At 49.5% G+C, this 15,591-nt stretch overlaps 1 protein-coding gene across 2 annotated transcripts in view; it reads right to left on the bottom strand.

The window, feature by feature from the left end:
* The window catches only part of LOC133348960 (T-box transcription factor TBX2-B-like), a 38,487-nt gene extending 26,332 nt beyond the window's left edge, over positions 1-12,155 (bottom strand). For both annotated transcript variants that reach the window (XM_061562120.1, XM_061562121.1), the window contains exon 1: positions 11,852-12,155. In XM_061562120.1, the coding sequence (XP_061418104.1) occupies positions 11,852-12,115 (264 nt within the window). In that variant the 5' untranslated portion in view covers positions 12,116-12,155. The remainder of the gene's footprint in view (positions 1-11,851) is intronic.
* Positions 12,156-15,591: the final 3,436 nt, after the last annotated feature.

Raw genomic sequence — 15,591 nt, 5'->3', positions numbered from 1 at the left:
ACAATGAACACGCACACGTACACACACATATATATAAAATACTGCACAGACACACACACGCGCGCATAATGTCCACAGCCACGCGTGTATCATGCCCCAAATACGTACACACACGGGTACAATTCGTTCACACACGTGTATCACACACACGTGTGTCATGTGCACACACGTGTATAATTCGAATAAAACAAAAAAAAGCCACACACGTGTATAATCAAACACAAGGTAAAGATCCCCCGTATAGCCTCTAACAGACTGTTGGGGCAAGGGCTGTTAGCGAGCACCTGTGAAGGCCGGCACTGTGGCACACGAGAGGGCGGGTGGCCAGCACCTCGCCCGGCCGCCTTTGTCTTCCCAGTGGCGATGTTTACTACACACCGCACCAGGTACTCATTTGAGGCTGAGTCGACCTAGGGGAGGCCCAGGACCGGTTCAGATAATCGTCACTGGGTGTTGGCCGTGAGCGGGAATCGAATTCGGGTCGCCGGGTTCGTAGCGCGCTGACCGCTACACCACCGCTCCACACACACACGCACACGTGCATACACACAGTACACACGTATACACACGCACACGTATACATACAGACACACGTACATACACACACACGCACACGTACATACACACAGTACACACGTACACACACGTACACACACACACGCACACGTACATACACACAGTACACACGTACACACACGTACACACACACACGCACACGTACATACACACAGTACACACGTACACACACGTACACACACACGCGCACACGTACATACACACAGTACACACGTACACACACGTACACACACACGCACACGTAAATACACACAGTACACACGTACACACACGTACACACACGCGCGCACACGTACATACACACAGTACACACGTACACACACGTACACACACACGAAAACGTACATACACACGCACAAACACACACGTACACACACACGTACACACACGCACACGTACACACAGACGAGGCGTATACACACCGCTACAGGTACTCATTTAAGGCTGAGTCGACCTAAGGGGAATGCTCAGAAGCACACAAACACACACACGGGTACACACACACACGCATATCGACACTGATATTAATTCAGCTGATATTCTATATAGCCTCGGAAACTCAGCACGTTAGTCAACAACAAGACCGCGTGCCTATGTGCGTGTGTGTGAGACTTAACTAAGAACAAGTAAATTGTAGGCGACGTTTCGCGGCCATGGCCCGCCACAGGATAATGGCATTCGAATGAAAGCCCAACATTTGATATTAAGTGCTGTGTGAAATCCGCAAAGACTGTAAACCAGTCCCTCTCTGGACTGAATGTGTGCTGGGGGAGGGTAGGTAAGAGAGGCATTGCCCGAAACGTCGCCTATTGTTATAGTTCTTATTTACGAAATTAAAAACTAAACTTCGTGCTTCAGCAGCACCGAACCTCACAAAAATAATATTCAGGGCCTACCTTGGCTCCTCACACCCTCAACCAGTATATATAGAAGGACTGTTTTCTTGGAATTTCTCTCACTTGATAAGCAATCGTGCTGTGACGGTTCCACATGAAGACGGAAGCTTGTGTTGCCTCCGAAACGTCGTGATTTTTATTTTATTTTTATTTTACTTTTATTAATTTTAATTAAATTTTTTACCTACGTGACTTTACCGAAAAAAAACCTAAGAATATAAATCATTGCAGTCACGAAAGCTTAAAATCTAGAATTTTTTTTTTATTTTAACCAGGAAAGGCCCCACAGAGCTACACCAGCTCTTCCTCAGAAGCGACCTGGCCATCACAAATCATAGCTCAACGAAGTGGCTGATCACGTGAAAATGTAGCCAAATACTCTCTAAACGCGTGGTGGTGTTGATTGTAAATGTGGGAGGCAAAACCCAGAGGGCCCGGAGAAAAATCCACGCGACCACGGGGAGAGAGAGACACGCAAACTCCAAATATACAGCAGCAGCAGGCGTCAGGGTCGGGATCGAACCCACGACCTCCTGCACACCAGGCGATGTAGTCAACATCTCCTAGTCACCGTGATGATGATGAGAGAGAGAGACACGCAGACTCCAAATCTACAGCAGCAGGCGTCAGGGTCGGGATCGAACCCACGACCTCCTGTATACCAGGCGAGGTAGTTAACATCTCCTAGCCACCGTGATGATGATGATGTGTAGGCATAGTAGTATTTACTGACTCTATAATAGTATCTACTGACTCTACAGTAGACTCTACAGTAGTATCTACTGACTCTACAGTAGTATCTACTGACTCCACAGTAGTATTTACTGACTCTATAGTAGTATCTACTGACTCTATAGTAGTATCTACTGACTCTATTGTATGTAGGATGATATGTTGGCATTACCGCCGAAATTGTGGCGTTTTAAAAGCGTGTGACGCCAAAGCCATTAAAAAGCGAGGCAAGCCGCCCCCTGCGGCTACCTTGCATAGATACAAAGACAAAGATCCACCGGCAAGTCTTCACCGACTGTGGGGCAAGTGCTGCTAGCGAGTAGCAGCACGTGTAGGTGACGATTACCTGAACCGGTCCTGGGACTCCCCTAAGTCGACTCAGCCTCTGATGAGTAACCTGGTGCGATGTGTGGTGAACATCGATACTGGGGAGACAAAGGCGGCCGGGCGTGGTGCTGACCACCCACCCATCGCACCCCCCCCCCCTCGTGTGCAGTGCGGTCTTTATAGGTGCTGCTACTTGCTAGCAGCACTTGCTCCAACTGTCTTCAGAGGCTATACTGGGGATCTTTGTCTTTGTGTGTGGAGTTGTGATGGTGCGTGATGCAGAGGCTTGAGTGAGGGCCTAATTGAGTGTGTTTGTGTATATGCGTGTGTGTGTGTGTTTATGCGTGTGTGTGTGTGTGTTTATGACCCAGCGTGTGTGTTTGTGTCTGTGCGCGTGTGTGTGTGTTTGTATATATGCGTGTGTGTGTTTGTGATCCATCTTGTGTGTTTGTGTGTATGCGCGTGTGTGTGTTTGTGTAGATGCGTGTGTGTGATTATGCGTGTGTGTGTTTGTGTAGCTGTGTGTGTGTGTTTATGATCCTGGGTGTGTGTTTGTGTGTATATGGGCGTGTGTGTGTTTATGATTCAGGGTGTTTGTGTATATGGGCGTGTGTGTGTTTATGATCCAGCGTGTGTGTTTGTGTGTATGCGCGTGTGTGTGTGTTTGTGTATATGCGTGTGTGTTTGTGTATATGCGTGTGTGTATTTGTGTGTAGATGCGTGTGTGTGTGTTTGTGTAAATGTTCGTGTGTGTTTACGATCCAGAGTGTGTGTTTGTGTGGGGAGCGGTGGTGCAGTGGTTAGCCCACTGCGCTACGAACCCGGCCACCCGAGTTCGATTCCCGCTCACGGCCAACAACAGTGACGATCATCTGAACCGGTCCTGGGCCTCCCCTGGGTCGACTCAACCTCAAATGCGTACCTGGTGCGGTGTGTCGTAAACATCGCCACTGGGGAGAGACAAAGACGGACGGGCGTGGTGCTGGCCCCCCACCCACCCCTCGCGTGCCCTGCCGACCTTCATCGGCGCTGCAACTCGCTAACAGCACTTGCCCCGACTTTCTGTGACGGCTAAACGGGTGAGCTTTGTCTTTGCACGCACGTGTGTTCAACTTCTTTCGCACCGCACGTAGCCAACTGCGCTAATCGGAGGTGCAGAGCGGGGGGCGGCATCAAACTCGACACCAGTCAGGGCGACTGCCTTGTGTCCCGACCTTGCGTGTGTCTGTGTGTGTTTCTTTAGCTGTGGATACGTGTGTCTGTGTGTCTGCGTGTGTTTATTTAGCTGTGGCCACGTGTGTCTGTGTGTCTGCGTGTGTTTCTTTAGCTGTGGACACGTATGTCTGTGTGTCTGCGTGTGTTTCTTTAGCTGTGGGACACGTGTGTCTGTGTGTCTGCGTGTGTTTCTTTAGCTGTATGTGTGCGTGTGTCTGTGTGTTTCTTTAGCTGTATGTGTGCGTGTGTGTGTGTCTGTGTGTGTTTCTTTAGCTGTGTGTGCGTGTGTCTGTGTGTGTTTCTTTAGCTGTGTGTGCGTGTGTGTGTCTGTGTGCGTGTGTGTGTCTGCGTGTGTTTCTTTAGCTGTGTGTGCGTGTGTCTGTGTGTGTTTCTTTAGCTTTGTGTGCGTGTGTCTGTGTATCTGTGTGTGTTTCTTTAGCTGTGTGTGCGTGTGTCTGTGCGTCTGTGTGTGTTTCTTTAGCTGTGTGTGTGTGCGTGTGTCTGTTTCTTTAGCTGTATGTGTGTGTCTGGGTGTGTTTCTTCAGCTGTATGTGTGTGTGTGTCTGTTTCTTTAGCTGTGTGTGTGCGTGTGTCTGTTTCTTTAGCTGTATGTGTGCGTGTGTGTGTGTCTGTGTGTGTTTCTTTAGCTGTGTGTGTTTCTTTAGCTGTGTGTGCGTGTGTCTGTGTGTCTGTGTGTGTTTCTTTAGCTGTGTGTGCGTGTGTGTGTGTGTCTGTGTGTGTGTTTCTTTAGATTTGTGTGTGTGCGTGTGTCTGTGTGTGTTTCGTTGATATCGTAGTTTAGTGGTAATTAATTGAAGGTGGAGGGGTTACCAGCCCCTCGCACCCGTCCAGAGCCCCCGTTTAGCCACTGTGGTGGTCACAGACGCCATGAGGGGAGAGGCCAATGGGCATTGGCCCTCCCCCCACAGCACTGCCCACGACAGTGTTGCCCAGAAAATGTTCTTGCTGTTGATGATGATGATGATTGCTTGCGTTGCAATCGAAACGTCGTGAGAATTTTATTATGTTTATTTTCTATTACTTTATTACTTCCCTTCTACGTGATGACTTTACCGAAAGAACCAAAACTATGAATCGCCGCAGTCACGAAAGCTTCACATCGAAATGACAACGAGTTGTGAATGTGTCAGTGTGTGTCCCGTGTGTCTTTGTGTGTTGGGAGACAAAGGCGGCCGGGCGTGGTGGCTGGCCACCCACCCCCTCGTGTGCCGTGCCGGCCTTCACTGGTGCTCACAGCACTTGCCCCAGCAGCTTGTTACAGGCTGAGTGTGTGCGCACATTTGTGTATGCTTCATGTATTAGTCTGTGTGTGTATTGACATAACGCGTGTACGTGTGTGTACACATGATTGTGTATGGTTATGTTCCATAACTGTGGTGATTCGCTCGCTAACTAGGCACAGCACTTGCCGCGCGCGGTTCGTGGAGGCTACGCGGGGGATCTTTGTCTTTGTGTCTAACAGTGAGGCACAAAGACAAAGATCCCCCGTGTAGCCTTCCAATCGACTCCTGGGGGCAAGTGCTGTCAGCGAGTAGCACCTGTGAAGGCCGGAACTACACACGAGGGGGGGGGGGGGGTGGGAGGCCTCACCACGCCCGGCCGCCTTTGTCTCCCTAGTGGCGATGTTTACACACCGCACCAGGTACTAATTTGAGGCTGAGTCGACCTAGGGGAGGCCCAGGACCGGTTCAGATAATCGTCACTGGTGGTGTTGGTGGTGGTCCGTGAGCGGGCATTGAACTCGGCTTGCTGGGTTCGTAGAGCAGCGTAGCGCTAACCGCTGCGCCACCGCTCCCTACACACAAAGACAAAGATCTCCCGTGTAGCCTGAGCAGGCTGTTGGGGCAAGTGCTGTTAGCGAGTAGCAGCGCCCGGCCGCCTTTGTCTCCCTCGCGGCGACTTTTTGAACACGCACGCGCACTCTAATTGTCACACGTGGTAGTAGTAGCAATAATTAATTCGAGTCGTGGTGGAGAATGTTCGTAACATAATTAGCGGGAGAATCGCTCCCTCGCCCTCGTTGTCGGTGGTGACTTCACGTGCTCGCATCGCCACCACGGCCATGCCAACCTTAGGGAGCTGGGACCTTGTGTCCGCACGGCTGATGAGGCCAAAGCATTGCGAACCCGGTGGGTCCACAGTTTCACCCGCAGCGTGACGAAGCGACGGTTTTGTGTCAATAGATCATTCGCCAAGACGGCTGTGAGTGCTGATGGGATGCGTAATAAGTTATATTTATATATATGCAGGGTGGCTTAGAAGTCAGGACCTCTATAGGGTTTGATTAATACTATACTTAGGGGTTGATTTATACTAAACTTGGGGTTTGACTTATATGAAACTTAGGGTTTAATTTATATTAAACTTAGGGTTTAATTAATATTAAACTTGGGGTTTGACTTAAATTAAACTTAGGGTTTTATTTATATGAAACTTAGGGTTTAATTTATATTAAACTTAGAGTTTGATTTATATTAAACTAAGGGTTTTATTTAGATTAAACTTGGGGTTTGATTTATTTTAAACTTAGGCTTTGATTTATACTAAACTTAGGGTTTAATTTATACTAAACTTAGGGTTTAAATATATGAAACTTAGGGTTTGATTTATATGAAACATAGGGTTTGATTTATATTAAACTTAAGGTTTAATTTATATTAAACTTAGGGTTTGATTTATAAGAAACTTAGAGTTTGATTTATATTAAACTTGGGGTTTGATTTATATTAAACTTGGGGTTTGATTTATATGAAACTTAGAGTTTTATTTATATTAAACTTAGGGTTCCATTTATATTAAACTTAGGGTTTAATTTATATTAAACTTAGGGTTTAATTTATATTAAACTTAGGCTTTGATTGATATGAAACTTAGGGTTTGATTTATATTAAACTAAAGCTATTTTTTTATTTGACCAGGTAAGGCCCAATTGAGTTAACTTTCTAACTTTTATTCAGAAGCGACCTGCCACAATTGATCCCTCAACGCGTGAGAATTTATAGCGGCAGCTAAATCACTCTGAACGCGTGGTGGTGACGTTGATTCTGAATGTGGAGGGGGGAAATCCACGCGACCACGGTGAGAGAGACACGCAGACTCCAAATATACAGCAGCAGCAGGCGTCAGGGTCGGGATCGAACCCACGACCTCCTGCACACCTGGCGAGGTAGTTAACATCTCCTAGCCACCGTGATGATGCTGATGAGAGAGAGACACGTAAACTCCAAATATACAGCAGCAGCAGGCGTCAGGGTCGGGATCGAACCCACGCGTCCTGCATACCTGGCGAGGTAGTTAACATCTCCTAGCCACCGTGATGTTGATGAGAGAGAGACACGTAAACTCCAAATATACAGCAGCAGGCGTCAGGGTCGGGGTCGAACCCACGACCTCCTGCACACCAGGCGAGGTAGTCAACATCTCCTAGCCACCGTGTGTATATCTATATTATTGCATTCATAATAAAGATCTAACCCCAAAACCGTTCTTAGAAATAATATTGGCTGCGAAAGCCTACGCGTTAAACTATATTATTGTACGCGAACAAATCACACGGCGTTCTTTAATTAATTTCAACAAATGTTTTCAAACTGGATGATGCACGAATTATCTTTTGAAACGATCTGTATGGCTGTTTGTTTTTGTTTAAAGACTTCGTGCCGTGTGTCACCTTTGAACAACCATCAACGACGTTTTGCCATCTCACTTCACTCTTGTTCTCGGCTTTCAAGTTGTGTACACAAGCAAAACAACACCCCCCCCCCCTCCCATGCAAGAGACAATAGACTTCAAGACTGGGCATTACGACGATAGGTTAAATATTAAACGACATTGTTGCAATGGCGGCGTTCACAAAGACTAAAAGAACGAACCCCCGAACCTTTGCGCCCCCCCCCCCCCCTAATGAAGATGTCACGTCCAGGGAACGCACACAAAGCTGACTCGCCAACGGCACTTGCCCCGACAGTTTGTTATAAGGCTGTACGGGGGACCTTTACCTTTGTTTGAGTGTGTGTCGGGGTCTGTGGGGAGCGGTGGTGCAGCGGTTAGCGCGACGCCGCTGCTACGAACCCGGCGACCCGAGTTCGATTCCCGCTCACGGCCAACACCACCTGGTGACGATTATCTGAATCGGGTCTCCCATAGGTCGGCTCAGCCTCAAATGGGTACGTGCTGCGGTGTGTAAACATCGCTACTTGGGGAGACAAAGGCGGCCGGGCGTGGTGCTGGCCAGTTGTGTGTGTACACTACCACCACGCGCGCGCCGTCTCGATGCGCGTGTGGACTTTGCTGTGTGTACTGTGTGTGTGTACTGTGTGCCGTGTGTACTGTGTGTGTGTACTGTGTGTGTGCTGTGTGTGTGTGTGCCGTGTGTACTGTGTGTGTGTACTGTGTGTGTGCTGTGTGTGTGTGCCGTGTGTACTGTGTGTGTGTACTGTGTGTGTGTGTGTACTGTTTGTGTGCCGTGTGTACTGTGTGTACTGTGTGTGTCCTGTGTGTGTGTACTGTGTGTACTGTGTGTGTCTTGTGTGTGTGTACTGTGTGTACTGTGTGTGTGTACTGTGTGTGTGTACTGTGTGTACTGTGTGTGTGTACTGTGTGTGTACTGTGTGTACACTGTGTGTACTGTGTGTGTGTACTGTGTGTGTGTGTGTACTGTGTGTGTGCCGTGTGTACTGTGTGTACTGTGTGTGTCCTGTGTGTGTGTACTGTGTGTACTGTGTGTGTACTGTGTGTGTGTACTGTGTGTGTCCTGTGTGTGTGTACTGTGTGTGTGTACTGTGTGTACTGTGTGTGTGTACTGTGTGTACTGTGTGTGTGTACTGTGTGTGTACTGTGTGTACACTGTGTGTACTGTGTGTACTGTGTGTGTGTACTGTGTGTGTACTGTGTGTGTACTGTGTATACTGATGATGATGAGAATGACGATGATGATGATGACACGACGGATAGCGCAGCGCGCTAACCGCTGCGCCACCGCTCTGCGTAACCGCAACGACGTCTCGCCCGCGCCGCGAGTCGCTTCGAGAAGTTCTCGGTGTTCATATTGTGTTTGTCGCGGTCGCACCCGACTCTCGGGCCGCATGTCTCACAGCGCTACGCCTCCTCATCAATGACACTGGAAACTTCACCGGACGCCTGCACTGCTCCCCGACTACCGCCGACAAGGACTCGAATATCCGCCGCGCCATCTCCCCCCCCCCACTGGGGGTTGATTTACCACGAAGCTGATCCGTGTGGTCCACCCCTTAACCCGCAGCCACTGCGCAAACCACGGCAGCAGCAGCAGCAGTGGACACGTGGACACGTGGACACGACTACAAACTCCCCTCCTCCTCCTCGTGTGTCGGTGGCGACTGCGGCCATCCAGAGCAGAGGCCGTGGTCGTGCAACGCGTCACGACGCAATGTCCCCCCCCCCGCAATGTCCCCCCCCCCCCATACTCAAATACTGTGGAGGAGGCATCATCACAGCGATGGTGGTGATGATACACTACTACTACACCACAACTACTACACTCCTACTACACTACTACTAATGATGCCCCCCCCCATACACAAATACTGTAGCGCCGCGAGGGGGGGGGAGTTGGGGGGGGGGTGGAGGCGCTAACCACTGCACCACCGCTCATTGTGACGAAGCGCCTGACTGAACTGCTGATGAGAAGGCTGCAAGTCGAAACCGGCGCAGTGTTTGACTTTGCGTTTCAAACCAAATTCTGCTGCTGCTGCTGAGAATTCCAGATGCACTCACTCCCGTGCATTGCCGAGTTAACGAATTAAAATGTTTTATTTTGCGTACATTGAGAGGACAAATGTGGACATGAAGGAGGGGTTAGTCAATTGCTTGTTAAGATTTACGTTGCAACGGCGTTGTCCACGTGCGTGCGCTGAACATACTCTTTGGTTCTAGATTTGAAGCTTTCGTGACTGCAAGGATTCATATTCTTAGGTTTTTTCGGTAAAGTCACGTAGGTAAAAAATTAAAATTAATAAAAGTTAAATAAAAATATAAAATAAAAATCACGGCGTTCCGAAACGTCGTGATTTTTTTTTTACTTTTATTAATTTTATTTTTTTACCTACGTGACTTTACCGAAAAAAGACTAAGAATAGGAGCACAGTCTATTCTCATTAAAAAAAAATCCGGATTTTTTTTTCGTTCACCTAGCCTGGCACGTATTATTGGGTGATGCCGCTGCTGCTGTGCGAGTGGGAGAGAGAGGAGAGAGAGAGCGAACCGCTCGCTGAGAATTAGAAAGTCAATTTGGAGCGGTGGTGGTGCATGGATGTGTGGGGTGGTGATGTTGGGGGGGGGGGGGTCGATGAGAGGCGGGGGGGGGGGGGCAGGGCACGAGGCGTGTTTGTAGCAAGGAGTTATGTTTAGGGTTAGGGGGGGATATCATTAGGGTTTAGGATTAGAGGGACTGTGTGTGTGTGTGTGTACGCTTATATGGATCTGGGTGGGAATTAGCTTTGGTCAGGTCTGCGGTGAGCGTGAAGCATCATCGTGAGAGCGGAGATTAGAGTTATTGCGGGGAAGTGCGGGGTTGGATTTTCAGCTTTTGGCGAGATGGTAGGGTGAAGGTTTAATATTACAAAATTGGAGTTGATGATGGTCACGCGGCTTGGGAATAGCGTTTGGGATTCCGGGGGGGGGGTGTGTTATAGAGTTAAGAATTATGATACGGGCTGTAGGATTATGGTGGCGATCGCAAATGACGTGTTGACTACCGTCATACCAGCCGTGCCATCCAGCACGTGGTGTGCTGCCCCCGACAAAAGACATTGCAGACACCACATCGTCATCATCGTGCCGTCAAACCCACAATGGTCTCTATTGTGAATCTCAGACCTACGTCTTATCGGCGTCGCAGTGACGAAATGTTGACTACCTCGCCTGGTGTGCAGGAGGTCGTGGGTTAGATCCCGACCCTGACGACGCCTGCTGCTGTATATTTGGAGTTTGCATGTCTCTCTCTCATCATCATCACGGTGGCTAGGAGATGTTGACTACCTCGCCTGGGATGCAAGAGGTCGTGGGTTAGATCCCGACCCTGACGACTGCCTGCTGCTGTATATTTGGAGTTTGCGTGTCTCTCTCTCTCCCGCTGTGGTTGCGTGGATTTTTCTCCGGGGTCCACCGGTTTCTTTCCCTCCCACATTTAGAATCGACATCGCCACGCGACTAGAGTCATATGGCTGCTGCTATGAATCCCAACGCGACACGATGAGAAGCCGCTTCGTTGAGCTATCAGAGGGAATCCTCTACTTACGAACGAGCTAGGTTCCAGAGGTCTGTGTTCGTAAGTCGATTTGTTCGTAAGTCCAACTTTACTGCTGTCGATTCCAAACGTGTTGTACGGCGTGTACACTAAACACGGGGAATGGTTGTAAAGTTGTATAATCTCCTGCAGCTGTAGATGCCACTGGCTCTTCACGTTCTGCAGATGTAGATGCCACCACCGCCATCTATGGCGTGGTGGTTGAACTTACGACTCTCGGTCCGAACAGGCGACTGGACATACGGACAGGTTTGTTCGTATCTCTGACAGCTGACAGGACTTAGAAAAACAATAATACGTAAAAAAATATAAAACAGCGACGAAGCAAATAGGAATCAAGACGGCTGACGGGACATTGACCCGGCAGGTGACGCTGCTATAAATGTCCACGTGATGACGACGATGACGATGAGCCGCACTTTGCTGAGCTATCATTCGTGATTGCCAGGTCGCTTCTGACGAAACAAGATCAACGAAGCTCAGTGCGGCCTCGTACTCGGAAAAAGTGAAAACAAATATTAGTTTAACATAAATATAATAACCCCATGTGTCCTGACTTTTGGGCCACACATCAGCCACCACAAATCACCGTGAGATATATTTTTTAAAAGGTTAAAAATAAAATGTGTTTATAGTTCATCCGAATCTCTCGCGTTCTCAAGCCGGTCAAAAAAAATAAAGAAAAATAAAAAAATAAAAAAACACAAAATTTACAAAACCGCTCGCGAGTAAATTCATAAGCGGTGCGTGCCCCCCCCTCCTCCGCCCCCCATTCGACCTCGCCGCTGGGGCCACTCACGTATCCGTGCTTGTCCGACAGATTGTTGGTGAGCTTCAGCTTGTGGAAGGTCACCGCCTTGCCCATCCAGTGTTCGCCGGGCGCCGGCGAGTCCGGGTGGATGTAGAGACGGCGCGGCAACTCGGGGTCGGCCTTGCCCGCCACCATCCAGCGGGAGTTGTGGAACTTGTAGCGGCACTCGTCGGCCGCCACGATGTCCAGCAGCAGGATGTACTTGGCCTTCTTGTCCAGGCCCGACACGCGCACCTTGAAAGCCGGGAACATTCGCCTGCGGAGGGGGCGGCGGTGGCACGGGGGGGAGAGATCAATCGATGAACTACAAATATTAATTTCCTACGCATTTCACAAGTAGTACTAATCACGTACCTGCATTTCCCATAAATATGCTAAATTCCTCTTTATATGCAAATTCTTTTGTCAAGGCGCCCTTCACCCCTTCCAACCCAGCTTAAATAGACGCTTCAAGCGTGGTGGTGTTTCATTCAGACGCTGTCTTCCCGACAGACCTGGTCTTCACCTGAGGACGGCTGCTTGCGTTGTGGCCGAAACGTCGTGAGAATTATTTTATTATGTTTTATTTTTAATTATTGTATTACTTCCCTTCTACGTGACTTTACCGAAAGAACCAAGAAGATACAAATATCAACCACGACTCTGTTTCTATAGAGCGCGCGTCGTGCCGAGGGATGCCATTCAAAGTGCCGTGCAGATTTTAAAAGATAAAAAGACATTTGCCAGAAGACGAAATCGCGAGTGGAATAAAAGGATTGTCCACTCGAAACAAAATTGCGTTCTAATAAATCGCAGTGGCTGGTTCGTGCTGTTACGAATACTGAACGACGTTGACTTACCAACAACACAAATACGTAAATAAATATATAAATACCCCCCCACACCTCTCGCCTCCCCTCCCCTGTCATAGGAACGTGGACGACAAATCCACTGCTGGATGAGGAGCTCTCCACGCTGTGTGGCTCGCAGGATGGGCGTGGAGGGGGTGGGTGGTGAGGAGTCATTAGTCCACCGCGCTGATCAATGCGGTAAACGCGGAGATGCAAATAGGGAGAGGCAGGGAAGATACTCTCTCTGTGTGCTGGGAGAGGGTAGGTAAGGGGGGAGGGGCATTGCCCGAAACGTCGCCTGTTATTATTGTTGTTATTTACTCAATTAAAACTAAACCCTTTATTTTTTATTTTACCAGGTCAGGCCCCTCCGCTGAGCTTCGTAGCTGTGTTTGTTTCAGAAGCGACCTGGCCACAATTGCCAGCTTGACGAGGCGAAGATCTGTACGTGTGCGTGCACTGCCTGTTGAACTTCTTTCGCATCGTACGTAGCCACCCGCGCTGATTGAACGCGCGGGACAGCGGCTCATCATCGTCGTCGTCATCATCATCACCGCCACGTGGGAATTTCTAGCAGCAGCCGAATCCTCTGAACGCGTGGTGATGTTGCTTCGACATGTTGGAAGGGACAAAAACTCGCGCGACCACGGGGAGAGACGCAGACTCCAAATGTACAGCAGCAGGCGTCGGGTCGGGATCGAACCCACGACCTCCTGCACATCAGGCGAGGTAGTTAACATCTCCTAGCCACCGTGATGATGATGAGAGAGAGAGACACGCAGACTCCAAATATACAGCAGCAGGCGTCGGGGTCGGGGTCGGGATCGAACCCACGACCTCGTGCACACCAGGCGAGGTAGTCAACATTTCCTAGCCACCGTGATGACGATGATTAGAGAGAGACACGCGGACTCCAAATATACAGCAGCAGCAGGCGTCGGGGTCGCGGTAGAACCCACGACCTCCTGCACACCAGGCGAGGCATCTTTCCGCATGCGCAGTTTTGTGGTGGAGTCATTTATCCTCTTCCATCTATGCTGGACATATCCACAACTAAGAATTATAAATGAATGTTAACTGGTGTCCACATGATTGCTATCCGAGCTACGTCGAGTCATCACGCAACGTTGGGTCGATCATTCTCCCTGAGTAGACACTTAGAGAGAGACAGAGAGACAGACACAGAGATAGATGTTGTGAGAGGCAGGAAAAGGAGGAGGAGGAAACGTGAATGATTCATGCGATTGGAAGTTAAACTGCGCACGGGATGTAAATCTCTCAGCCGCCAGAGCGTGCAGTGAGTGGCAGCAACAGCCTCGATCTGGATCTAACCCGGTGTTTGATCAAAGTCACACGCTAATAATACTAAAATACAAGCACACGGGTATTAATAAATCATTAACAATATACTATAATATACAGTACATAGTAGATATACAGTATACAGACAGTATGTAGACACACAATGCAGTAATATCCCGATTTACGTTTCCGTTGTACGTCGTTTCGCAGATACGTCGTCACGTGATCATGAACACCACCACCGCGACTCCTCGATCTGCCGTCGCCTCCAACCCGCACACTCGCGTCGCTGGCAGCATCGTGCGTCATGTCTCGTTATCCGTCGCCTCTCACTCTCCACCAACAGCTCCACCACAACCACCACCTCCACCACCACCTCTACCACCACCTCTACCTCCACCACCACCTCCACTACCACCGCTACCTCCACCACCACCTCCACCACCACCACCTCCACCACCAACACCAGCACCTCCACCACCAACACCAGCACCTCCACCACCACCTCCAACACCACCACCTCCACCACCACCTCTACCACCTCCACCACCACCTCCACCACCACCTCCACCACCACCACCACCCCCACCACCTCCACCACCACCACCACCACCTCCACCACCACCACCTCCACCACCACCACCTCCACCACCACCTCCACCACCACCACCACCCCCACCACCTCCACCACCACCACCACCTCCACCACCACCACCACCACCACCCCCACCACCTCCACCACCACCACCCCCACCACCTCCACCACCACCACCTCCAAATTAATAAAAGTAAAATAAAAATAAAATAAAAATCACGACGTTTCAGAGGCTTGTGTTGCCTCCGAAACGTCGTGATTTTTATTTTATTTTTATTTTACTTTCATTAATTTTATTTTTTTACCTACGTGACTTTACCGAAAAAACCTAAGAATATTAATCTAAACGCACACAGCAGCGTAAGAACAGGCCTCTCTATTCACGTGCTATGACGAAGGACCATCACCTGAAACGTCGCCTATTTTATATCTTTAAAGACACGGCGGTGGTGTTGTTGTTGACGACACTGAGCGTGTTGGGTTGTTGTTGTTGTTGTTGTTTGTGCGCCACTTCCAACGCAACAACAACAACAGCGTAACGCGACGTCTCGCATTTGGACACCCATTTTTATGTGTGTATATATACACACTAAGGCAAAGATCCCCCGTATAGCCTCAACAGACTGACGGGGCAAGTGCTGTTGGCGAGTAGCAGCACCTATAGCACACACGAGGGATTTGGTGGCCAGCATCACGCCCGGCCGCCTTTGTCTCCCCAGTGGCGATGATTGCACGGAATTCATTTGACGCTACCACTCCCCACATATGTAAAATATATACACACAAATACAAAGATCCCCTGTATAGCCTCAACAGACTGTTGGGGCAAGTGCTGTTCGCGAGCACTTATGAAGGCCGGCACGGCACACGAGGGGGTGGGTGGCCAGCACCACGCCCGGCCGCCTTTGTCTCCCCAGTGGCGATATTTTTACGCACCGCACCAGCTACTCATTTGAGACTGAGTCGACCTAGGAGAGGCCCAGGACCGGTTCAGATAATCG

This window comes from Lethenteron reissneri, chromosome 28, assembly GCF_015708825.2.
Source record: "Lethenteron reissneri isolate LAM-NWPU_2019-01 chromosome 28, ASM1570882v1, whole genome shotgun sequence".
Lineage (NCBI taxonomy): Eukaryota > Metazoa > Chordata > Hyperoartia > Petromyzontiformes > Petromyzontidae > Lethenteron > Lethenteron reissneri.
The sequence above is the reverse complement of the archived record's forward strand: the minus strand, read 5'-3'. Positions and strand labels throughout refer to the sequence as shown.